Raw genomic sequence first — 26016 nt, 5'->3', positions numbered from 1 at the left:
GAGGGAGAGGCCATCCGCAGAGTTTTTCCAACAGCCACCACCCAAATCTAGCACCCATTGTATTCCCCCAGTGTTATAATGCTGCTGTGCAAAACTGCTTTTTTAAAACTTAGAAACAGTGTTGTAATGTGATCGCCCCTTTAAAAAATGGCAGATTTTTGGGAATGGAGGGAGGGAGGGGGGAAAGGGGGTTGCTGATGAGGAAAGGGGTGTGCCTCGACTCAAAATGGTGGGTCTGGGAGAAAACCTGAATGCCCCGAACAGCCCCGAATTAGACCCCATTAGATCCTGCTTGAAAGGATGAACTCAGGTTTTCCTTTGTGTGTGTGTGTGTGGGGGGGGTAAGTAAGGTCTGCACCTGAAGAAGTGTTTTTCAGTGCTGAAATGCACTGAAATTTAACAATGCAAATCCGAACAGCACCCCTAGTGTGGAAATTACCTTCATCAAGGAAGTCATGGTACTCTGTTTGCAAGACGTGAGCAAGGCTGTTAACGGTAGGTTAATTAATTCATAGGGCCAATATTGATATTGATATTGATATTGATATACCACCCTCCCCCGAAGGCTCAGGACAGTTTACAGGGAACAGGAAACAGATACAGATAACATTATTAGTCAGAAGTGACAACATAAATCAGGAGCGACCTAATGGCAGTGAACATACACATGCATAACCTCGTCAGATAGCAATTGGCATGGTCTCATCCAGGTAGCTCTGGGACTGGGTAGGAATTTGAATTTAGGTCTTGTTCACACAAGACCAGTGCTGCAGCACTCTGAGCTTTGAAACTGCACCCCCTCCCGTTCCTTGGCTGCAATCCTGGGGATGAATAGCAGCAATTGCCTGCGTTAAACAACACATACGCATACTTGCATAAATGAACATGTGAAGCTGACCATCTGTCCATCAAGGTCACCATTGTCTGCTCAGACTGGCAATGGCACTCCAAGATCTCAGGTGGAGGTCTTCTACATATTGCCTGGTCCTTTCAACTGGAGATGCTGGAGAACTTGACCCTTTCTGCATGCCAAGCAGAGGCTCTACCACTGAACCATAGACCATCCCCAGGGTCTTTCCAGGGTCTCAGCTAGAGGCCTTTCACCTCACCTACCACCTGTTCCCTTGTAATTGGAATTGGGGTGTGAACCTTGGGCCTTCTGCATGTTGAGGAGAAGCTCTGCCCAAGACCTCGGTGGTGTATAATTCTATATAGTCCACCCTACAGAGCAGCCATTTTCTTCATGGAAACTGTTGGCTTGAGATCAGTTGTAATTCCAAGCAATCTTCAACCCTCACCTGAAGGTTGGCAATCTTAATGGTAGGACATAGTTAGCATCAGGGCAGCCTTCTGAAGGTAGTTGTGCAGAGAACTCATTGTCCGCCTGATGGCCACAGACCAGATATGAGCTGCGGCAGTGCAAGGAATCCTGGGATGTGCTTCTTGGAAGATGGCACTTCAGTTGGTCCAGCCATGCCTGACTCTTCTAGTATTTCATTGAGAGGGTCATTGGAGATTTTCAACAGCTTGAATGGTGCTCCATATGGTCTGAGGATACGGTTACAGCTGTGCTGTAAATATCATAGGGATCGAGGTGACACAGATCTCCTACCCTTCAAGGGTATTTTTGTTCTTGTCTCTCACCCAGATGGCTGCAGCTCTCCATCACAACCTCAGCCTAACGATTTGCATAATGTCAGGGTATTAAATTGCCACAAACTTCATCATTTATTTACTGTGTTCACGGCTTGACTTTCCCACAAAACGCCCCCAGGCGACCCACGCACAGATTAAAATGCAAGGAGTTGGGCTATACAGAATGCTGCTTCTGGAATCAAAGCTAAAACAGCCATTTGCCAAAAACAACAAGAAACATGTCTGTCATTAAAATCAGCATTTGCTTTGCAGAAAGGTTTAATTCCTCTCTGAGGAAGGAAGGAGGTCTTCCTGGAATTACTGCAGGGTTTAAAAAAGAAAAGACATGTGTGGTCTGTCTCTATTTGTGCATCAAATCCCAGTTTAAGATATCTGTTGATGAGGAGGATTTTCTGTCATTTCCCTCTGACAGCATTGGCATTAGCCGCAGAGAATCAGTCAGGAGGGAAATGCTAACCGCCCAGTTGTGGTAAGCTTATTAGAAGCTTCCTTGTGATCTAAACCTGTTAAGAGTTCGTGCCATATGTTGAATGGAGGGAGTTTCTCTGCTCACTTCCTGGGCAGGTGGTCATAAGGTAAGGACACACAAGGTCACAGGGAGAGCTCTGAGGTAAGACCACAAGGGCAGAAAAACTTTATTTAAAAAAATAATCCCTAATGCTCTAAGAGCTGTTGCCCCGTTCAGTTGTAAATAGACAATAAATTCCATAGCTGCTGCAGTATAGTTGGCAAATTCAGTGATTATGATGTTAAAATGCCCCCTAAATGGGGGGGGGGGTGGTGAGGAGGAGAGGGAAGGCCACAGTCTTTTAAAGCCAGACTGGCTTCAACCATAGGCCTGGTAGAAGAATGTGCAAAGGGAAGACATCCCTTGAATGTCCCGTGTCTCCCATACATCTCGAAGGCTGCAGGGTGCCCCATGGTCTCCCAAACAAAGATTCCCTTTCTCACCACCCAGACCTACAAGATAAAAGTATTGTGTGTCTTGCATAGCTAGTCTGGACCCTTTGGAATTTGGTCCCCCTAAGCCCAACCTGGTCCTGACCTGGACTAAATCTGCATGGAGCTTTTATTCCAATCCCAGGACAATTCAGTCCCTGCCATCAACACTGAATGTGATTTCCATTTTGATTTTGGCTGATTTAAATTTTCCCTGTGCAACAAACAGGATTGATGCGGAGTGACCCTACCTTTCCCGCACAATATCCTGGAGTGGATATAACCCTCGATATTTGAAACATCGGCATGAGTACAGGTGCACCTCTCTGCTTGTCCCAAACTAAGTAGCTGCCTTGATCCTCCGACGCTGTAGAAAAGCCCTGATTGGCCAGGGTGTCAGTTCAAAGGCTTCTTCGTTCCGAGCTGCAGAACACTTTCTGTTTCAATGGTGAAGGGGGGTAGAGGAAGACCCGAGTTATAATTGATCAGAATTCAGCAGGATCCACAAAGTAAGTGCATAATCAGCCTTGGATTGCCCAGGCAAATCCTCTCTTGTCAGCTCTCAAAAGTGAAGCAGTGTTGGCCTTGGTTGGTTCTTGGAGAGGAGGGCACCAAGGAAGTCCAGAAGTTGCCAATGGCAAACTGCCTCTGAATATCTTTGTTAAACGACATAACATGCCTGGAAACGGGGGAACACTGCATCATTCTAAGAATGTATAGGTGCTATCTCCTTGAAAGGATGCCTTTCTTTCTCTTAACCTGAGAGCTGCCCACTAGACCCTCCTCTTTCTCTTATCATCTTCTCTCATTTCACATGGCCTTCCATGGAGGCACAGGTCTCTGCAGGTCCCTGTTGTAGAATCAGTGCCCTCATCCTCCCACACACATGATGCTGCACAAACTGACCATTTGTGATAGGGAAAGCACAGTTTAGATTAGGCTTCCCTCTCTCCTTTTGACTGAAGCCTTAATGTGAACTGAATCTACTTGAATACTTGAAGTTTAATCCCCCCCCCCTGTCTCCCGCAGTATGCTCCCTGCGAGCATTCAGTATCATGCTTCTATGATTGAGCAAACTGTCATTTTAACCAAATATCCCAGCGGTCTCTTGCCTTGAAAAATCTGCAGGGTTGTCATAAATCAGTGGTGTCATCAGAGCTGAAGAAGAGACTGAGCTTCTCTTCCCTCTAGACATTGATTCCCTGCTGTGCAGCCCAGTTAAATGCTGAACTACAGCTGGAAATGTTTGTAAGGGGCGCAAGCAGATCTTTCGATGTGATAGTTAATTGTATACAGAAGTAGGTTGTTGTTCAGATCTTGTTTATTGTCTTTTGTTATTAGAATCATAGAATCATAGAGTCAGAAGGCACCTCCAGGGTCATCTAGTCCAACGCTCTGCATAATGCAGGAACTCACAACTACCTGCCCATCCACAGGGCAGTACCGCACACTGAAAAAAAATAGTGTTACACCAGCAAAATAGTGTAACACTAAATAATAATCACGCCTCTGGCCATTCCTCACCTTCTGGCTCTCTCACTTCCATCTGCTGCCTTCTTGCGCTTCTTAGCACTCTGCATGCCTGCTTGAAATGGCAGAAGAGAGCAATGTGCTTTCTATGTGACTCTCCTCCACCTGTTGATCAAGCCAGGCTGCCAATCACCTTTCTCCATGTTTTAAAGTACCCGCAATGGCAGCTAATTTTTTTTTAAGTAAAACTTCTCCATTGAAACGCCTATGTATCTAATCATAGATGCATAGTGCTTTTTATAATGTCACCCTTTATGGAATAATGAGCCTTGAATCTTTAAAAAATTAAATTCATTCCCAATTTTGGGGAGGGGAATTTAAAGAGGCATTCTTGGTGTTTTAACTGGGGGGGGGGGGTTGCTTTGCCTGCACAATTAAATGCCTATTCGTTGCTCCAGGCAGTTTGCTTAAAAAAAAAAAAACCTTCCCTAGGAGAAGGCAGAGGGAGGCAGGTGCGAGGATGGGAATTGGAGTGCTACTTTGGCTCCACACATTTCCTTAGCATGAAGAAGTGAGCTGTGACTCATGAGAGCGCCTTCCCTGCCACAAAAGTTGTTAGTCTTGAAGGTGCTCCTGGATTCTGGCTCTTTTCTATATGAAGAAATGAGCAGTGACTCACAATAGTTCCTCCTCTACCACAAATGTGGTTAATATTGAAGGTGCTCCTGGCTCTTTTCTGCTGCTACAGTACAAATTTAGAGTCTTGTAGCACCTTTAAGACCAACAAAGTTTTATTCATGTGACCGTGCTCATGTGCATGCACACTTCTTCAGATACAATGTCCCTGATTTATCTGAGGTAGTGTGCATGCACATGAACACTTATACCTTGAATCAAACTTGGTTGGGCTTAAAGGTCCCTTTGAACTCCAACTTTGCTCTGCTGTTTCAGACCAACTCGGTGACCCGCTTGAATCTTTCTGCCGCTACAGTGGTTATTCATAACCACTATTAGATTATTGTTGTTGTATTCGACTATGTTATATGTTAGGTTGTTCCAGGAATCCCCCATAATTTTATATATAAACCGCCCTGAGCCGTATGGAAGTACGGTATAAAAATCTAATAAATAAAATAAAAATTACATGGGAACACACCTTACAACTGATTCTATATATGATGACTCTAAAGAAAGCCCATTGAATTAGAGACTTACTTCCAACTGTGAAGCTGTAGCGAGGGTATGATCAGAATCCATAATGTGGTAAGTGACATCTGATAAATTAAGAGCTGAATTTAGGGTTTCTTTTTACCGTTGATTTTTATTCTACAGCTGTCTGTTGAGTCTGGCAGTAGCTTTTTTAGATAATCGTAGCTTGGAGCTGCTAAAACATTGCAGCATATACATTTCCTTCTTTATTTAAATTTTTTCTGTGCCAAAGAGTCCCCAAGGTAACGCATAACAAAACATTAATACCTTTCAATATTGATTTATCAGTGGTGGCAGCATTAGCTGACAATGTTTTATTGCAATTGCCACAATTCATTTCTCTTTTAGTGAATTCCAGAACGCACATTTGCTATGCTATGCTAGATATCTAATAAATTGTCCTTACAAGAAGTGTATCAGAGAGTGTGATTCTCTCCCGTTCTGCGCAAGCCTTTCTTTTTGTACATGATAGCAAAAACCTAGTTTTTAACGTGAAAGAGCATCTCCAACGAAGTTATCCACTTAATGCATTTTGAATATAGATGTGTTGTCATTGTTGTTTATTGTGATTTATGAACAGTCGCAATATTTATGGACATTCCGTGGCATCACTCCAACTGAGCTCATCTTTATCAGCCATTTAACTGCCATGAGCACAAAAAAACCCAACAATATATCTAGAGAAATGTTTTTTTGTCTTTGTAGAGCATCGTGGCATAGGGAACATTAAACACTGTGACAGGCCCAAGGTAACCTAGCAAATTTCCATGGTAGATGGGGGGATTCAAAGCCGGGTCCTACAAGGCCTTTGTCTGCTCCTCTGTCTGTTATACCATGCTGGCTGTATGCAAGCCTAAGCTCATTGATTTCAATAGGGATAGACCAGTGGTTCTCACCCTGGGGTTCAGGATCCCTTTTCACAGGGGTTGTGGCAGGGCGAGCAGCTTGGCCTGGGGGGGGGCTGCCACTGTTGCTGCTCCTCCTGCCGGCGCCCGTGCTCGGCTGCCAGCCACTCCAGCAGTTCCTCCAGCACTGCACAGTCTCCTGCCAGGTGCTCCAGGTGGTGGCACAGCTTGGCAGGACAAGAGGCAGCACTGAACTGAGAAATCATGGGGGGAAACCAATGTATACACAGTCACAATCTTCATGCCATGGGTCAGTTTTGGCTTAATTTCTGTGAAACAAGACGTGCATAATTTTATGGTTGGGGGTCACCACAACAGGAGGGACTGGATGAAAGGGTCGCGGCATTAGGAAGGTTGAGAACCATTGGGTCAGACAGAAAGAACTGGGTGTAGGATCGCAGTATTACAGGGGTGTTTTCCTTGTGTCTGTATGACCAATATCTTGGTGTACCAAAGTAGTCCACTGATATCAGTGGAGTAACTTTGCATGGGACTACAGGGTATGACTTATAGCCAGTTTGGTGTAGAGCCAGTTTGGTGTAGTGGTTAGGAGTGCGGACTTGTAATCTGGCATGCCAGGTTCGATTCTGCGCTCCCCCACATGCTGCCAGCTGGGTGACCTTGGGCTCGCCACGGCACTGATAAAACTGTTCTGACCGGGCAGTGATATCAGTGCTCTCTCAGCCTCACCCACCCCACAGGGTGTCTGTTGTGGGGAGAGGAATGGGAAGGCGACTGTAAGCCGCTTTGAGCCTCCTTTGGGTAGGGAAAAGCAGCATATAAGAACCAACTCTTCTTCTTCTTCTTCTTATACAAATCCATATGGACTTCCTGCCCTTTCTCTTTTGAGCATCCGCTGGTGTATAGAAAGGGAGACAATGTTATCATAGCCATGTGGCAGAATTTGTAGTTTCCACTGTTTTAGACATCTGCCTATGCTAGCCTTTCTCAACCAGGGTTTTGTGAAACCCTGAGGTTTCTGATTGGTATTTTATTTAAGTTTACATTTTTAAACTGCCATTCCCAGCAAGCTGTCTCGCGGTGGTTCACAAAAGATAGACATTGCAACATCCAATAAAAACATATGATTAATGACCCCTTAAAACAGTCCTTAATAACACATCAAATGGTGGTATCTCATATGATCTAAGAAAAACATACCCTCCCCACATTCCGGAGCATTGGTCTTGGTGCCAATGGAGTTAAGGCTGGCAGATAAGATGGGCATAAGGCTCCCGGCACAGTCTAACACTGAACCCAGGAGCTGGGGGGGGGGGGGGAGAGGGGCTCATCACATACCCCAGGCTCCTGCCCAGCATTAACCAAATGCCTGGAGGAAGAGCTCCACCTTGCAGGCCCTGTGAAACTCAGAAAGTCCCAACAGGGCCCACAGCTCATCTGGGAGCTCGTTCCACCAGGTAGGGGCCAAGACCGAAAAGGCCCTGGCCCTGGTCGAGGCCAGGTGCACCTCCTGGGGCCTTCAGCAAATTCATACCCACAGAGTGATGTGCCCTGCGTAAGAAAGTAGACGTCCCACAGGTAAGTAGGGCTCAAGCCGCATAAAGCCTGAAAGGTCAGAACCAATACCTTGGAGGCCCTGGAAATGTTTCCCAGATGGGTGGGAGTTAATTAATTTTTTCAACATATTTTTATAATTTGTGAAACAGTTATCGGGTGATATGACCATATATAGTCATGTAGACCCACCCACCCCTCCCAAAATGGCCAATGATGGGCTTGGAAGGGGTGGGAAGGGGCGGGCCCCAAGTGGGTGTGTCCACAGCTGTGGTTCCCAATCATACTCTGTACAATCATGCCACTTCTGGGGTTTCTTGAAGCCTAAAGAATGTTTCAGAGGTGCCTAAGGAGCAGTTACACAAACTAGACTTCTTCTCTCCTTCCAGCTCCTGCAGGAAGACAAATGACATGCTGCTTGGTCCCTCTCATTTTCTAACCACTCCTCTGCTTCTCTCCTCCAAAGGTGAAAGCTATGTATGTTCTTCGGACAACTTCTTTAAAAAAGTGGAATATACCAAGAACGTCAACCCGAACTGGTCCGTCAATGTGAAGACCTCAGCCAACATGAAAGCACCTCAGTCCCTGGCCAGCAGCAACAGTGCCCAGGCCAGGGAGAACAAGGATTTTGTGCGTCCCAAGCTGGTGACCATCATCCGGAGCGGGGTGAAGCCGAGGAAGGCGGTGCGTGTGCTCTTGAACAAGAAGACGGCCCATTCCTTTGAACAAGTCCTCACTGATATCACAGAAGCCATAAAGCTTGAAACGGGAGTCGTCAAAAAGCTCTACACTCTGGATGGGAAACAGGTAGGGCCTTCCAGGCCACCCACCTGGTCTCTTAACTCTTCTATCTGTACATCAAAGTGCTATAAAACTGTATGTGCCCCATGAGGCTTCCCTGGCGATCTGGTTACTTATAAACCCTGGCTTCTTCTTGAGGAATGGATCTGGGAATGGGAACCCAGTTATTAATTAATTAATTATCTAATTTATATGCTGCCCTTCCCTGAAGGCTCAAGGTGGCTCTCACCAGTTCATAATAAAAACAGGTTTAAAACATTTTACATTTAAAACAATAGCGGCGTGATTTACCTTAGCCACAGGATTGACGCGGCTGGGGCTAGGGAGCCATGAAGAAGGTACGCCAGGCTGCGCATGCTGGAGGGTGCGTTGGAGTGGCCTAGAATGATGATGCAGTTTATTGTCAGCTGTAGGTAAGCTCTTTGCAAAATATCATAGAATCATAGAATCATAGAGTTGGAAGGGGCCATACAGGCCATCTAGTCCAACCCCCTGCTCAACGCAGGATCAGCCCAAAGCATCCTAAAGCAATATCTGGCCACTAAACTTATAAACTGGACATCCAACAATTACATCATAGGGCCAGAGCAAATAGGGTTTAGGAAGGGATACACTACCTTAGTTCATTGTACTGTTTTAGCTTTTTAAAGCCAGAAATACACCAAACCTAAGAGGGGCAAATTATTTGTTGCCTTTATGGATTTAAAAGCAGCCTTTGACTCAGTTTCCAGAGAGAAACTCTGGATAAAATTAAACAACCTAGACATAGACCAGCGTCTACTCTTTCTATTAAAACAGCTCCATCATAACAACCACTGCCAAGTCAAATATTCTGCTGAGGGAAATTAAACACCAAATATCCAAATAAACATAGGAGTGAAACAAGGCTGCATCCTTGCCCCTCAGTTATTTAACCTTTTCTTAAGTGACTTACCCTTCTGTTTTGACAAAGTTAATGGTTATCTACCCATTCTTGGCAAAAGACCCACTCCTCTTCTTTTATACGCAGATGACACAGTTATCTTATCTAGAACTCGAGTTGGCCTTATACGCTATCTCCGGTCATTCAGAGATTACTGTAGTGACAATCAACTAAAAATAAACTTTGAAAAAACGAAGATCATGGTATTTGCAAAGACCCAATATAAGTTTCCCTGGATAATAAATGGTAAACATATAGAACAGATCAATCACAACATGTATTTAGGCATAAACTTTACTTATAATAACAGTTGGGCCAACCATAGAGAAAAAACAATCAAATCTGCAAAAGGCCAGTTGTCCCTTGTAGAATCATAGAATCATAGAGTTGGAAGGGGACATACAGGCCATCTAGTCCAACCCCCTGTTCAACGCAGGATCAGCCCAAAGCATCCTAAAGCAAGTTTAGCCAAGTTTGATCATCAAAAAGGCAACAAAAACCTTCAAGCAGACATTAAAATCTACAATGCCAAAATAATTCCTCAGATTCTTTATGGAATCCCAATATGGATGGATGCATTTAATAATAAATTAGAGAACATCCAATCTTTCTTTTTCAGAAATTTGCTAGGAGTCCCAAACTGTGTGGCAAATCATACACTTGTCGCAAAACTTGGGCAACAGAATCTAGAAGCCTGGGCTTGGTTTCAGTCCTTTAAAGACTGGTTAAAAATTTATTTCCATGCTCAAACATGTAGTTTGTTAATTAACCTTTTTTTTTAATCAATTTTTAATTGTTATTTGTTCTTATAAAAAGCATTTACAGAAAAATAAAAAACAAAAAACAAAAAACAAAAAATTAACCTTTTGAGTGACCCTTATTCTTTTGGCTAGCTGGGCAAAATGTCAAAGAAACTTCAAATTATGGATCTGGACATGTCATCCCTTAGCATGCAAGACGAAAGAACGATACTAAACCTAATATCACAGAGACTAGAAGATCAGGATACCCAGATTCTGGGCTCCTCTAACAACAGTGTATGTTCTCCCCGCTTCTGGGATATTCCCTTATCTTACAAATCAATGCCCATGTATCTCCAAATTTTGGAGACACATCAGTTAAGAAGAGCATTTCTAGTAGCTCGCTTAAACATCTTTCCCTCAAATGTCACCCGAGGTAGATTTTTGAAGATCCCTCCTCAGGAGAGATACTGTTTACATGGATGTCGTGTCCCTGACACGTTGCACCATATACTTCTGGTGTGTCCTAAGTTTGAAATATATCGTCGCCCGTTAGCTAATTATCTGAAGAAATTGAAATTCAGTTGTGTTAATGAGAAACACTGGATTAAAATGATATTAAATATGAGGGACTCAGCAACTATTATAAAAGTAGAAAACGTTTTACTGGCAATTTTAAATGAAAATCTTTTACGATAGATTTTACATCTGGAACTGTTTGAAATTTTCGTTTTATGCTTTGCAATTTTATGCCAATAAAGGTACTCTGAATCTGAATCAATCAGAATGATGATGCAGCATCCTCCAGGGAGGGGCTATTAAAGGCACCACATGCACCATCCCACCCTCTTTTGCTGGACCATGCCTGGAACAGCTTCCCACACACCTGTCCTTGTTTAAGGGTTATGATTTCAGACGGTACAGTTCTTGTTGAGAGTTTGGTTATTATAATTTTTGTCTCAGCTGGGAAATGTTTTTTCTCGCTATCTGTTTTATCTGGCCACAGTGCTGTATCAAATACATTTTTTTTAAAAAGACCCCCTATGGTAGGGGCCTCCTTGAAGAGGTGGTAAGTTGTGAGCAAGCACCAACTGGCTGGGTAGGCGGGGGCTTGCCATGGCCAAGTGGCCTGGGAAGCAACAAATGAGGTGTGCACCTTGCTAGGAGTTTCCCAAGTGGACACTTCACTGGATAAGGACCCCTGATGGCCAGAAGATCCAAGTTCTCGGCTGGGAAATGGGGTAGGCTTTCTGATGCCGGTAGGGGCCTTGTGGGGTGAGTGTCAGACGCACAGGAAACTCACAACAAAACTTATTCAAAAGAAAATAGTTTTATTGATTAGCACTATACGCATTGGACTGAAAGTCAAATCTGACTCGAAGCCAGATTTGCCTCAGCTTATCAATACATTTCTCCCGCCCAAAACTTGACAGTTCCCAAGGAGGGGGGTTAGTGAGAAAAGACATATGTGAAACAACAACAGGATTCCAAACTCCCATCCTTGAGAGAATTGACAACAACCCTGTGTGCCCATAACAAGATAAGGTTAGAATAACATCACTATTCTATTTTATTGCTACAAACTACAAGGCCGGGGCTAGCAGGCGCCAGGTTCAATTAAGCAGTATAACTGACATGGAGGAACTCAGGCTAATTTATGACAGAGATTCTACAATCCTGACATCCCTCCGCATTAAAACTAACTTCACTCCTCCATCTAGCCGGCATCTACCGGGCGAGGACAATCCGGGAATGCTCGATGGAAAGCCCGGAGGAGGCGGGGTGCCTTCACATTCTTTGCCTCCACCCACTCCTTGTCCCCCGAGGGGAAATCTTTCCAATCGACCAGATATTGAAGGCGACCCTTGTGCAAACGAGAGTCTAAAATTTGGTTGACTTCATAGTGGGTGTCTTTATCGATGAAAATTGGCACAGGCTGGTCTGGAGGAGGGTGCCACTCGTCAGGGACCGGAGCTCTCCGCAGCAAGCTGGAATGAAAAACCGGATGCACATTCCTATAAGTCTTTGGTAAAGCTAGCTCAACAGTCACAGTATTAATCAGTTTTATCACTTTAAATGGCCCCACGTATTTAGGGCCAAGTTTCTTTGACTTCTGTTGGCACCTCAGGTTCTTAGTAGACAAATAGGCCAGGTCTCCTACTTTCCAGTCAGGTGCAGGTACTCTTTTCTTATCCGCTTGAGCTTTATAGGCTTGTTTTGCCTCCTTGAGGCTAGCTACAATTTCTGGCCAACCTGTACTGATGGTGGCTGCCCATTTATTTATGTCAGGAGCCTCAGTGGAGTGGAGCTCCCAGGTGGGGGCTGTTGCTAAATCAGTCCCATACACTACTTTGAAAGGTGATACCCCAGTTGAGGCGTGAACCCCATTGTTGTAGGCAAATTCAGCCATCGGTAATAAAGAGACCCAATTGTCCTGCTGGTGATTGATGAAACAACGTAAGTACTGTTCCAGGATTTGGTTTACCCTTTCGGTCTGGCCATTTGATTCAGGGTGATAGCCTGAAGTGAGGGCTTGCTCCACCCCCAAAAGTCTCAGGAGTTCCCTCCAAAACTTAGAAACGAACTGGGGGCCCCGATCCGTCAGGACACGTGTCGGGATCCCGTGCAGACGTACCACGTGCTCAATGAAAAGAGAAGCCAATTTTGGTGCTGAAGGCACCCCCGTGCAGGGAATGAAGTGAGCCTGTTTGGAAAAAGCATCCACTACCACCCATATAACGGTGTTCCCATGGCTGGGAGGGAGGTCCGTAATAAAGTCCATAGTGACATCTGTCCATGGACGAGAGGGGGTGGGCTGTGGTTGCAATAGCCCCTTTTTCTTGCCCCCAACCGGTTTTGAGGCAATACAAATAGGGCATCCCTGCACATATTTCTCCACATCTTTGCGCAGGGACGGCCACCAATATTGTCTCCTGACTAGGTGCAGAGTTTTTACAAAACCAAAGTGTCCAGCAGTTTTTGCGTCGTGGCAAAGTTTCAAAACTTTTCCCCTGGCCGCAACAGGAACAAAGAGTCTCTCGCCCTTAAAAAAGAGCCCCCCCTTCTCAGTCAGATCAGGGCGGAGGGAGCAAAACTCCGGATCTTGTGACATCTCCTTCTGGACCCAGCCCCCTGGGATGGGCGTATCAGTCTTTACGTGGCTGCGCGTCACGGCGGCCATCCCTAGTTGGGCGGGGGTGAAAACGGTGTCCACCAATGGGTCTCGTTTGCTGTTGTACTGGGGCAGGCGTGATAATGCATCTGCCAAAAAGTTCATTTTACCCGGCAGATGCTTTAGGGAGAAGTTGAAACGGGCGAAAAACTCTGCCCATCTCATTTGCTTGGCGGAAAGCGATCGGGGCTGCTTAAGTGCCTGAAGGTTTTTATGATCCGTCCAGACTACAAATGGGATCGCGGATCCTTCTAGCCAATGCCTCCAGGTGGAAAGGGCCAATTTTACTGCAGCCGCCTCTTTTTCCCAAATTGCCCAATTTCGCTCTGCCCCCGAGAATTTCTTTGACAGATAGGCCAGCGGGTGTAACTTTCCGTCCTCCCCCTCTTGGAGGATCACGGCCCCCATTGCTACGTCCGAGGAATCTACTTGTACAGTGAATTGCTTAGAAGGGTCAGCATGGGCCAGTACGGGTTCGGACGTAAACAACAACTTTAGTTTGTCGAATGCGTTTTGACAGGGGGGAGTCCACAGAAGGGGCGTCCCCGGGCGGCTCGCCGTTTTTCCCCCTTGTTTGGTTTTCAACAAGTCAGTGAGGGGCAGCGCCACTTTGGCAAAATTGGGGATGAAAGTCCTGTAAAAATTAGCGAACCCTAGGAAGCTTTGCAGTTGCCTCCTGGTGCGGGGAGGTTCCCAAGCCAGCAAGTCACGCACCTTGCCAGGGTCCATCTCAATCCCCGCTTGGGAGACACGGAACCCCAGAAACTCCACCGCATCGCGGTGGAACTCACATTTAGACAGTTTAGCAAACAATTGGTGCTTTCGCAAGCGGTTGAGCACTTCGCGTACCAGATCAGCATGACTCTCAACATTCTCAGAATACACAAGAATATCATCAATGTAAACCAACACCCCTTGGTACAATAAATCATGCATAATTTCATTAATCATATTCATGAACACGCCCGGAGCGCCGGCGAGGCCGAACGGCATTACGGTGTACTCAAATTGCCCCAGGGGGGTGTTAAAAGCCGTTAGATATTCGTGCCCCTTCTTGATCCGAACTCGGTAATAGGCTTCCCTCAAATCCAGTTTCGTAAAAATTCGTGCCTTCCCCAAGTGGCCCAACAAGTCTTTTATCAGGGGGAGCGGGTAGGCATTGCAGGTGGAGACCGCATTCAACCCACGGTAGTCAGTACACAAACGTAGCGAACCGTCCTTCTTTTTTACAAAAAGGACCGGGGCCGCCAATGAAGATGTGGCCGGTCTAATAAAACCCCTCGCCAAGTTCTTATCCAAAAATTCTCTAAGCTCCGCCATTTCCCGGGGGCTCATGGAATAAAGTTTGGCCTTGGGGAGTGGTTCCCCTTTCTTTAATTCAATGGCACAGTCAGTTTTACGGTGGGGGGGCAGTTGGTTGCACTCTACCTCCGCGAACACATCAGCAAAGTCTCGATACTCAGGAGGGAGCGCTGTCCCCCCCGATCCCAAAGCGGCCACAACCCCCGTCAGTGGGGAATCCCGCGGTCGAGCGTGCTGCTCGCAGGCGGGAGAGGTAAAGTCCACGGTCCCTTCTTTCCACTTCACTAGGGGGTCATGTTCCTTCAGCCAATCCAACCCTAACACACAAGGGAAGGCAGAATGAGGGGCTACCAAAGGCTGGATTTGCTCCCAATGTTTTTTTATGTCCAAGTCCATTGGGCGCGTTTTCGCCGTGGCCTCCCCTCCGGGGGCACATTTCCCATCCAATTGGGTGATGGGCAAGGGTTCCCTCAGCGGCACCTTTCCCACCCCCAAAGTCTCGGCCAGTGCCGGGCTCACTAGGGATTGGGTGCACCCTGAGTCCACGATACACCGGACTCCCACTGTTTTCCCCGACTTGGGGTTGGAGAGCTTGGCAGGTAGGAGTAGTAAGGGGGAATCACTCACCACGCGTTTGCCCCTGTTGGCGGCCTGCTGGCGGGGCGCCTTTACAGCAGACCGTCCTCGTTTCCCGACTGCTCCTCGGCTTGATCCTCGTCCTCCAGCCCGCTTCCCTCCTCCGAGTCGTCCACTGCTGGCACGGCAGCCACTGGCACCAGGAGAGACTTGGCACTTTTCTTGGGAGTGGTTTTCTTGGCAGGCTGGGCTTTCGGTGGGGCGCTGCTCACGGCCCTCGGGGTCGCTGTTGCTTTTGAGGGGCAGTTTGCGAGAAAGTGCCCCGCTTGGCCACAACCCAAGCACAGCCCTTTTTCCATGCGCCGGGTGCGCTCAGACGGCTCCAACTTGGCTCGGGGCTTGGTTTTCGCCGGGGTGGAAGTTTTCGCCACGGTTTTGCCTGCCAGGACTTGCACCATCGAAGCTCGCTCCAATCGATTTTCCATCTCCCCAGCCAATTGGACCCAACCTTCGACTGTAAGCGGGTCTTCCAGGAGGAGGCATTTGTCTGCCAGAGTAGGATTGAGGCCCCCCACAAACGACAGCACACGTTGGGGCTCCGTCCAGTCTGGCACCGAGGAAGCCAGCTCTTTAAACTCCCTGGCGTACTCGACCACTGACAACTTCCCTTGTCGGTGGGCCCTGAGTTTCTTCTCCGCGGTCTCTCGCTCGAACGGTTCCACGTACATCTGGCGCAGGGCTCTCATGAAATGGTTGTAGTCACGAATGGCTTGGGGGTGATAGCGGTACAAGTCCACAAACCACTTGGCTGCTTTGCCTTCTAAGGCTTGGCCCACGAAACGCACTTTCTCAGCATCATCCTGGAAAGTGAACCCCATTTCCATCATGTAGGCCTGGAGGTGCACCAGAAACGTAGGAAAATCGGAGGGGTCTCCGGAAAACTTAGCCTTGAATTTATAGGTGCTCCGCATCTCCACACCCCGGAGGTGGGCTGGTAGGCGCCCCGGGCCCCAATCCGCCGGTGCCGGGGCCGGTGCTGGGGGTCTTGCACCGCGGCCGATGCCTCGTCCTCTCCCCGCCACCACTCTTGCTCGTTCCGCCACCCGGGCTGCCTCCGCTGCTCGCGCTGCCGCTCGCGCCGCTTCGCGCGCCGCTGCTGCCGCCGCCGCCTCGGCTCCCGCAACGTCCGCCGCCGCCGCCGCTGCTGCCGCCGCCGCTGCGTCCTCGCCTCCGTCCGCGCCGTCTCCTCCGGCTCCATCGCCGCCCGCGCCGCCTTCGTCCTCTCGCTCCTCGCCCTCGCCTTCTTGTTCGCGTTGCTCTCTCGCTCGAGCCTCTGCCTCCGCCTCGATTTCCAGCTGCGCCCTGGCCCTGGCCAACGCCTCAGCATCCGCTGCCGCTTGCGTGTCCGCCATGCCGTGCTCCCGCAGTGCAAGCCCACCACTCACTCGTCGCAGGCTGGTATCGTGCGCACCACCACCACGCACTTCCTTCAGCAGGCGTTGCGTTCGGCGCTTCTCCTCCGGATCCAACCGACCCGAAAGATCCTGCAGCCAGTTAGTCACACTGTCCAGCTTGTACTGCAAGTCCTGTGTCTCACCCACAGGCTCCAGCGCGTAGCTAGGCAGTCCCAGGTGCTCCGGCCACCTCTCATCCCCAGTAGGGCGGTCGTATTTTGACAATCGCCTGCGCTGGGTGACGTGTCGTTCCAAAAATTCCTCGGGCCCCGGGGTTGTCCCCGAGATTGCCCGCATCATGCCCGAGCTGTGCGGGCTGGCACTCGCGCCGTCGCCCTGGGAGAGGTCCCAATCCAGGCCCTCTCCCTGCTCAGAAAAAGTATGTCCCTCGCCCTGCATTTTGCAGGTGAAAGGAGTTGTGAGATTTGACTTGATGTCAGACGCACAGGAAACTCACAACAAAACTTATTCAAAAGAAAATAGTTTTATTGATTAGCACTATACGCATTGGACTGAAAGTCAAATCTGACTCGAAGCCAGATTTGCCTCAGCTTATCAATACATTTCTCCCGCCCAAAACTTGACAGTTCCCAAGGAGGGGGGTTAGTGAGAAAAGACATATGTGAAACAACAACAGGATTCCAAACTCCCATCCTTGAGAGAATTGACAACAACCCTGTGTGCCCATAACAAGATAAGGTTAGAATAACATCACTATTCTATTTTATTGCTACAAACTACAAGGCCGGGGCTAGCAGGCGCCAGGTTCAATTAAGCAGTATAACTGACATGGAGGAACTCAGGCTAATTTATGACAGAGATTCTACAATCCTGACATCGAGCAGTTTCACCTACACAAGCTCCTTTCGTCCATGTTGGCCAACACTCTTCTTGGATGGTTTGCTGAATAAACGGCTGTGGCCATGTTTTAAGACCAAATGTATAGTACTTATTTTGGACCCCTAAGATGCTCCCATGCTAGTCAATTACACCTGAAAGCCTAGGAGCTTATTATTTCCTTTCCTACTTCCAATGCCAGTGCATGGGGGGTGGGGGGAGAAGTAAAGTGCATCATTTCTTCTTATTATTGGTGGTGTGCGGCTGGTGTTTTCGGTATCTTTGGATCAGCTATTGGGCCAGCTATCGATGGAATTCTATGAGCCTCAAGCATCGTCCCATTACTGTACTATTCAAAGTGTTGGTAAGATAAGATACATTTATTTGTATATAGCCATAGGCCTTTACAAAATATAAAATACAAATTTACAAACAGTAAAATAGAATAAAAGGAACTGTATAAAAATATAAAATTTAAGACCAAAAAACTGAAACAGCATACAAAGTGCAAGAGTGTTAAGAGGCTGCCTTAGTGGTTGTAACATTGGCCCTTATTTTCCTTGCAGCCAAGGCAAATAGGGCGGTTTTATATGTTACATCATCAACCTGGTCAGATAAAAGATAGATTATCTTTTCAGCAACGGAGTGAAGGTTAGAACCCCGTAAGGTCTCATTGAGGAATTTGGCTCTGGGTTGGGCATAAAGTAAGCAGTCAAAGATGTAGTGGGGTAAATCCTCCAGAGCTTGTGCACCACAAATACAGAAACGCTGGTTTTTTGGCGTACAGCCAGTACCTCTGTAGGCATCGTTTCGAATCGAAGTTTCGAATCGAAGTGATGCAAAAGCTACTCTGAGATTATGGTTAGTGATCTTCATTAGATAAGAGGATCTATGATGGTCATATGACCATTACTGTACTAACATCTCCCTCCTAGGCTGGTGGCAGGGAAGCCAACTCTGGGATGGGTAATTCCTGGAGATTTGGGGGCGGCGCACTTCCTGATCTGCCCCTTCCCTTCCCAGCCACAGGACTTTTGTCTTGGAGTGGTTCAGTTTCAGACGACTCTGCTTAAGCCATCCAGCTATGGCTTCTAAACATCTGGAGAATGTTTTTTTTGGGGGGGGGGCTCCAAGTGGCCTTCCATCAGAAGATAGAGCTGGGTATCATCCACATACTGTCCAGCCTGAAACTCTGGACCAGCCTAGACAAAAACCCCAGGGAGGTCAGGCTACCTCAGGTCATGGAGAGGACCAGGGGGCATTGTTGGGTTGGTTGGACTCAAGCAGATGCCTGGTGGAGGAGCCCCTTTTGCAGGCCCTGCAGAATTGTGGGAGTTTAACAAATCTAAATGTATCTATATCTTTAGAAAGCCTGTCCTAGTCCATAAGTATTTTCAAGAAATTCCTAGTGCGGTATTAAACAGAGTTATACCTTTCTGAGCCCAGTGATGTTAGTGGATTTAGACATGTGTAACTCTGATTAGGATTGCACTGTATTTCAACTTCTTGAGGGGGATCACAGCTTTGGGGGAATTGAGGAGTTAATAAACACACAGTCCTCAAACAAAATGCTTCCCTGTTTAAGTCTAAATACACTAACATGCAAATGTAATGAAATAATCAATGGAAAGCCAGTAAATTACTCATCTAAAGCTCCTTTAATGGGTTGAGAGTTTTAGTCTCCTTCAGACTCTGTGTTTCTACAAGCTCATTCCTTCCCCTTCTCCTTTCCCCTTTATTCCTCTTCTGATGCTAAACCCTGGCTGGCTAACAGTGCAATCCTGTGCACAGCTACTCCAGTCTAAGCCCACTGACATAATGGAATTAGATTAAAGCAAGTCTGTATGGGATTGCGCTGTTAGGGAAGATCTGCTGAAGCCTAAAATTAACCTGCCAAGGTTGCTGCCATCTGTTCCTGTAGAAGCTCAGCTTTTCATGCCAGTGGTTGTGTTCCTAAATTGTCACTCGGGTCAATATCAGGCAGGGAATTCAGCCAAGCATTTGAGGGAAACAGATGCGCAGTCACCACCGGCCTAAACACCAGCGAGCCATGAATATCCCCCAAAGGATTCTCCCCCCGCCCAAATACTACATGTTTGCATCATGCTATTATTTTGGCTTTAGGGCATAGTCTCTATGATTCTTAGACTCTGAGTTCATCAGAAGGTTTTCTCTGCATACTGAGCCCCAAAAGGAGGTGATACTCATTATGAATGGGGTGGATTTCCTTCAACCCTTTTGGATGCTGCCTTGTGGGTTCTCTACTATCCTCATGGCTTCTTTCCACCTGCCTTTTGGGAGTAGCTGCAGTTCAGGGGTTGAGCCTCAGCATGCAGAAGGTTCCAGGTTTTACTCCTAGTATTGCGAGTTAAGAGGACCAGGCAGTAGGTGATGTGAAAGAGTTTGGTCTGAAACCCTGGAGTACGACTGCTAGTTTGGGTAGGTGATGTGCCATTGGCTTTCATGTGTTCATATATGCCTTAAAGGTAAAGGTAAAGGTAAAGGTGCCCTCTGTGCAAGCACCAGGTCATGTCTGATCCTTGGGGTGATGCCCTCCAGCGTTTTCATGGCAGACTCAATACGGGGTGGTTTGCCAGTGCCTTCCCCAGTCATTACCGTTTACCCCCCAGCAAGCTGGGTACTCATTTGACCGACCTCGGAAGGATGGAAGGCTGAGTTGACCTTGAGCCGGCTGCTGGGATTGAACTCCCAACCTCATGGGCAGAGCTTTCAGACAGTGTGTCGGCTGCCTTACCACTCTGCGCCACAAGAGGCTCTTATATATGCCTTAAACATACAGAATGTTTTTGTTTAAAGAAGTCTAGAACTGGTGCACGGTCACCATGCCACTTCTTTATTCCTCCAAGAGGAGGAAATCTTTCTATACACTGATGCTTCCGTTTTAAGGTGTGGAGCACACTGTTTGCACCTTTCAGCCAGTGGCCAATGGTCCAAGTATGAAACTATACATTAACATTCTAGAAGGAATGCTCTTCTTTCCTGTTCAGACATTATGAAAGGAAAAGGTGTCAAGATTACTTCCGACAACGTAGCTGCACGTTTGTAGCTCTGAAGGATTGTAACACCACTTTTCCCACTGCCATCTCTTTTCCTAGGGCTCAGCCCTAGGAAAGGGGCCAGCACTCCCCCTGGAGGGGAGGGGGAGAAGGAGAGCACAGAATGTCCCCAGGAAACCCTAAACCCGCTTTCCACCCCCCACAAACAGATGCACGTGAGCCCTGAAAGAGGGTAGGCTCAACAAGGAGTGAACTGTTTTGGTTTGTGGTTCAGTTCACGGTTTGGCTACATTTTAGATAGTCTTTGATGATGAAGGGTTAAAAATACTTCAAACCAATGAACCAAGGAACAAATACGCAAGGAACCCCAATGGTATGGGAAATCCCTGGAGCTTGGGGAAGAGGTGGAGTTTGGACAGAGCAGTCTTAGGGGAGGACTGGGACCCAATCAGGGTATAACACCCTGTCTCTCCACCTCAACAAGCAGCCATTCTTTCTAGTGGAATTAGTCTCTGTAATCTGGAAATTGGTTGCAGTTCTCCTTAGGTTTGCCAGCTATGGGTTGGTACATCCTGGGAGATATGTAGGTGGACCTAGGAAGAATGGGATTTGGGGGGGGGGGGGAGATCAGCGGAGTCCACCCTCTAAAGCAGCCATTTTCTCCAAGAGGACTGAACGCCATAGCCAGGAGATCAGTGGCAATTCCAGGGGGTTGGCAACCTTGCCTCACCCATGTCTTTGTGGTTTATTTATTTATTTATTAGATTTTTATACCGCCCTCCCATATGGCTCCCTCAATTAGCACTCAGGTTAAACAAGCGCAGTCACAGAAGGAACAAGGGTCCCTCTTTGGTGGACTGCAAGGGCCTTGGTCTCTGCCCTTCAGGCCAAGGCAGCCTTGAGGCCAGGAGACAAAAGCCTGATAGAGTGAGTCCCCACTGTCTCCTCTGCCAGCACTTTCTTCCCATAAGTCAGGCCTTTTGCTCCATTCTTCCCCTCCAGGGTCTGGTAGCTGCTGGGGCCAGTTGCTAGGTGACCGTCTCTGCAGCACAAAGAGCTCTGTCCACAGAGGCCGTTCCTGCCACCCCAAACAGCTGTGCAGAATCCTTATTTGTTTTTCTTTCATTCTTGCTAGTCAGCAGGCTGCCGATTCAGCAGAACAGAGACAACGGGCAAGGCTTGCTCTCTCTTCCTCCTCCTCCTCCTTTCCTTTTCTGTGTTTTCTTTCTTCGAATCTCCTCTCTTTGTGGAAACATCCTTGGCTGTGCTTGGCCAAAGAGAAAGCACCGGGGTTTTAAAAGCAGATTTCTTCACCTCTTACACAGCACTGAGGCCGAAACAGGATTTGCCAGGGTGAGCCATGAGGCTGGATCCAGCACAGTGTGGAGGCTCCGTTTCTGCATTCTGCTGGTAAATCGCATCCAGATTTGGCACACTCCACTGTGAACAAGGCTGCCCAGAAGCTGAATATGTGTAGTCCTCCCATTTTCTACCAACACAATAAATGCCCCAAGCAGGAAGGAGGAGGCTCCTCACCATGAATTGACATTAGCTTGTGTGATCTTATGGCTTTGGCTTTCTGGGGAGATTGTGCAACCGGCACCCCACCCTCTGCTTTGCAGTAGGGGTGGGGCATAGTGCAGAGAGTTGATGTGAGATGCGCATGGCAGTGTGCCAGAAGCAGACCTGACCTCTGAAATAAGACCAGAAGTCCAGTCTGGAGGTGACCATCACATGGATCACTGTGGCTAGGTATTCTGGGTCCAGGTAGGGCGCTAGTAGTTTGGTATGTCAATTCCAGGTAGGGAAATTTCTGAAGATTTGGAGGTAGGGTCTGGGGTCAGCAGGATTTGGGGAAGGATCTTAGTGGGATATAGTGCTGTATAGTCCACCTCCAAAGCATTAATTTTCTACTGGGGAAATGGCCTCTGTAGTCTGATGATCATCTGTAATTCAGGGAGACCCGGATCCTTGCCACACGGAGGGGTAAAACATGAGTGGCCTCCTGCTCCTGCGGGAAAAAGTCATCCTGTGATATTGATGTTCAGGGTTGCATTACTCTGTAAAGTAATGATATGTTTGACAGAGAAAGGGGCAGTGAGAGAACCACTTTGCAGATGGTGCTCGGCCTCAATGCATGGGGCTGGGCGGGGGGGGGGGGAGGAATCAGCAGGTTCTAATCCCCATTTTAATCCACTTTAACTTGGCTAACTGATGTCAACAGTAGTGAAAATGCTGGCATACCTCTCAGGGATTTTCAGATCAGTTGATCAGCTAGAAAGAGACCACAGCTGACTGAACTGTAGCCTATGGGAGAAGGAATTGAAAGGAAGCAAAGACAAGGGGAATAAGCTCCTAGCGCCTGGGCCAGACCAAGAGAACCTTCAGAGCTGATGAGAGGTGATTCAAAAAGGGTGTTTTCAGACAACTGCAGTATTAGTATAGGTGCCTGAATAGGTGGTTGGGTGGGGTGGAACCTCTCTGCTAAAATGGATTCTGATGGAGAAACAGTTGGTAGATGATTTAATCAGGGAAGAAATTAGGGAAAGAATGGGCACAGGTGTGGAGGTGATAGAGAGGGGCTATCCAGGATGTTAGCAACCACTGTAATATTGCTTGAGGTGTGAAAGAGAGGTCGCTTGATCAGACCCCTTGTGCAGTTCTTTGTATTACTTTACATTACTCTATGTCATAACAAGACTACAGAGGTATGCTCCCCTGGACATCTCACTAAGAGCAAACATGGCCTATCTCTGGCACCCAAACTTACCTGTGCAAGCTCTCTGGCTTGGCCATATTTGGCTAAGTTGTACCAAAATATTATTACGAAGGGAGATCACAAACTCCCCTTGTGCACAGGAAGATCCTGGGGTCCTATTAAAGTAGGGCCTTCTCTGTTGGGGCATCTTTCCCATAATTCTCTACCTTTAGCCAATTGTTTTGACTTATCAACACCTGGCTAAAGCTTTCTTCTTTACCTTTATGAATTATTGAGGTTTTGCCCTGTTTAAAAATTTTTGATAGCAGACTGCAGAGGGAAGGGCTGTCTAACAATCAAAGAAATGGCACGGAGGAAAAATCCACGTAGCAAGATCCACATTCCAACCCTTGGGACACTTGTGGTTCAAATTAGGGTTGAGCGCTTCAGCTCGGTTCGGCCACCTCTGCGATCACCAAAGCCAGAGGTGGCGCATAGGAGGCCAGGACTGTGGCCTCTTATCCCAAGAAGTCACGCTTGCTTTATGTCACTGCAGAAAAGTGGCTTTCCCTGTGGCATTTGGGGCTGTGCATGTCAGTGTTCCAACCAGCATTTGTGGTCCCCAAGGGGGATGAATAGAGAACAAGCTGGCACATACATGGCGGGCACATCTTTTGTGGCAATAATCTTCCTTGACAAAGGCAGGGTCTCATCTGAGGATTTCCCTCTGAATTGGAACATCATGTTGGTCCAGCTCTGCCAGGGTCTGTGGCTGGCCGGCCCTTTGGAAGGAATGCTGGCTGCATGTGGCTTATTCTTTCTGTTGCCAAGTCTCTTCTCCTTTTGTTTTCAGCTTCTTTTCTCACCACAGAGCTCTTTTGATTCCTAGTCCCCTCCTGTCGTGGAAGCTCCAACCCCTCTAGGCCGGCTACTTGCTCACCCCATTGTTGGGAGATTCAGAACTTGAGGCTGTGTCACACAAACCTGCACGTCCTGGCTATTAGCAAAGCCACCCCTTTCTCTCTTTTGCTCCAAAGTCCATTCAGCCTCTGTCTCTTTTGGATCCAGTTCCACCAGTGCATTGACTCGACTCTGGCAGATTAAAGAGTCAGCAAAATCTCAGCTAATATCACCACAGCCAGCTGGCTATTTGGCCTGTGCGAGATGGGGGGTGGGGAGTAGGGCTTGCATCAGCTGCTAAGGAAACTATTAACATATGTATTGCCTTAAAAAAAAAAAGATGGCACAGCAATTCTCATAAGTGCTTGTGGTTTTCCTTAAGAATTACATTGCTCATGCTGCAAGCAATTTCAAAACCAGCTGTGCTTGACTGCGGAAGATCTGCTTTATAGATGCATTAGCAATGAGGGAAACAAGTTTCTCCAGAATAGTATATCTTCTGATGAGGAGTTACATATTTTAAAGGTCCTTGGAGCAGGAGAGAGAAAACACCTTCCTTGCATGTAGAAAGCAAGAGTTTCAGGAAGAAGGCTTCTGTCTAGTTTCTCCTTGGCATGCTATATGAAATGCGGCAGAGTTTAAACATACAGAGAAAGCTGCACTGCTTGATTTCACATGTCCAGATTGGGCCTTGGGAACATGATTTTAGAACTTTGTGTTTGTGTGGTAACAGGACCCATCCACCCCATTTGAGCCGAGTCACTGCTCTCAATTTTGATTCTTTTTATATCTATATTTTTGTCAATACTTTCAGTTCACCATTTCTGCTGGTTTGGTAAATTTTTAAATTTATCTTATGGATTTTGTACAACTGTTACATGCAATGTACAAAGAATGTATGGATAAAATATATGGCATTTATAGAATTATAGAATCATAGAGTTGGAAGGGGCCGTACAGGCCATCTAAACCAACCCCCTGCTCTACGCAGGATCAGCCCTAAGCTGATCCTGTGTGGAGCAGGGGGTTGGACTAGATACCTTAAAATATGTTTGTAATGTATAGTATGATGCTGTTTTATGGTTGCACAAAAAACCATTGACAGATGCTCAGATTTTATAGTAGAAAACAGACTGACACAAGGATATAGAAACTGGGAGAACAACGAATTACAGATTATGTGCAATCCCCCCCAGCAGGAGTGAGAAATTCAAAATCAGGCATGAATGAGGCAAGCTGTCCCAGAGGAACTGTTCACGGTCCTGAACTCAGGTAATTTTCACCCAAGTTTCGGACAGAGATGTAGTGTAAGTTCAAAGGTACATTTTCTAACAAAGACTAATCGAATGATTTGAGAGCCATAGTTATGCCACATCTGGAAAAAAAGACACACACACACAATTAGGATATGTTATACTTTAATCCAGGGGTAGTCAAACTGCGGCCCTCCAGATGTCCATGGACTCCAATTCCCAGGAGCCCCTGCCAGCATTCGCTGGCAGGGGCTCCTGGGAATTGTAGTCCATGGACATCTGGAGGGCCGCAGTTTGACTACCCCTGCTTTAATCCATCACCCTACTTCCTTGGAGCAGGAACTGATAGTTCACACATTTTCATGAGCCAATTTATTACATGTATGGCATAAGAAAAAAGAATGAAGTATAAACAAACTTACAAAAACATATAAAACTTTCAAGACATACAGAATAATTGCAATATGAGATTTACAAAAAAAGAAAAAAGACTTCCCACTGCTTTCTTAGCATACTAAAATGAGGCATCATGTTTTCAAGAAAAAAAAAATGAAAGCATCAAAGCGAACAGTTTATAAACCTTACAATACTATTTGAGTAATCCAGTTGTCAGTTAAAAGTAAATTTATAGCACTCCCTTTTATTTTGTG

The 26016-nt window shown here is 47.0% G+C and overlaps 1 protein-coding gene across 8 annotated transcripts in view; it reads left to right on the top strand.

Annotated features, from left to right (window-relative positions):
• Positions 1 to 26016, top strand: part of DCX (doublecortin) — a 107212-nt gene that overhangs the window by 15471 nt on the left and 65725 nt on the right. For all 8 annotated transcript variants that reach the window (XM_077309318.1, XM_077309317.1, XM_077309314.1 and 5 more), the window contains exon 3: positions 8161 to 8501. In XM_077309318.1, coding sequence (XP_077165433.1) covers positions 8161 to 8501 — 341 coding nt within the window. The remainder of the gene's footprint in view (positions 1 to 8160; positions 8502 to 26016) is intronic.

This window comes from Paroedura picta, chromosome 13 (genome assembly GCF_049243985.1).
Source record: "Paroedura picta isolate Pp20150507F chromosome 13, Ppicta_v3.0, whole genome shotgun sequence".
In the NCBI taxonomy this organism is placed as follows: Eukaryota; Metazoa; Chordata; class Lepidosauria; order Squamata; family Gekkonidae; genus Paroedura; species Paroedura picta.
The sequence above is the reverse complement of the archived record's forward strand: the minus strand, read 5'-3'. Positions and strand labels throughout refer to the sequence as shown.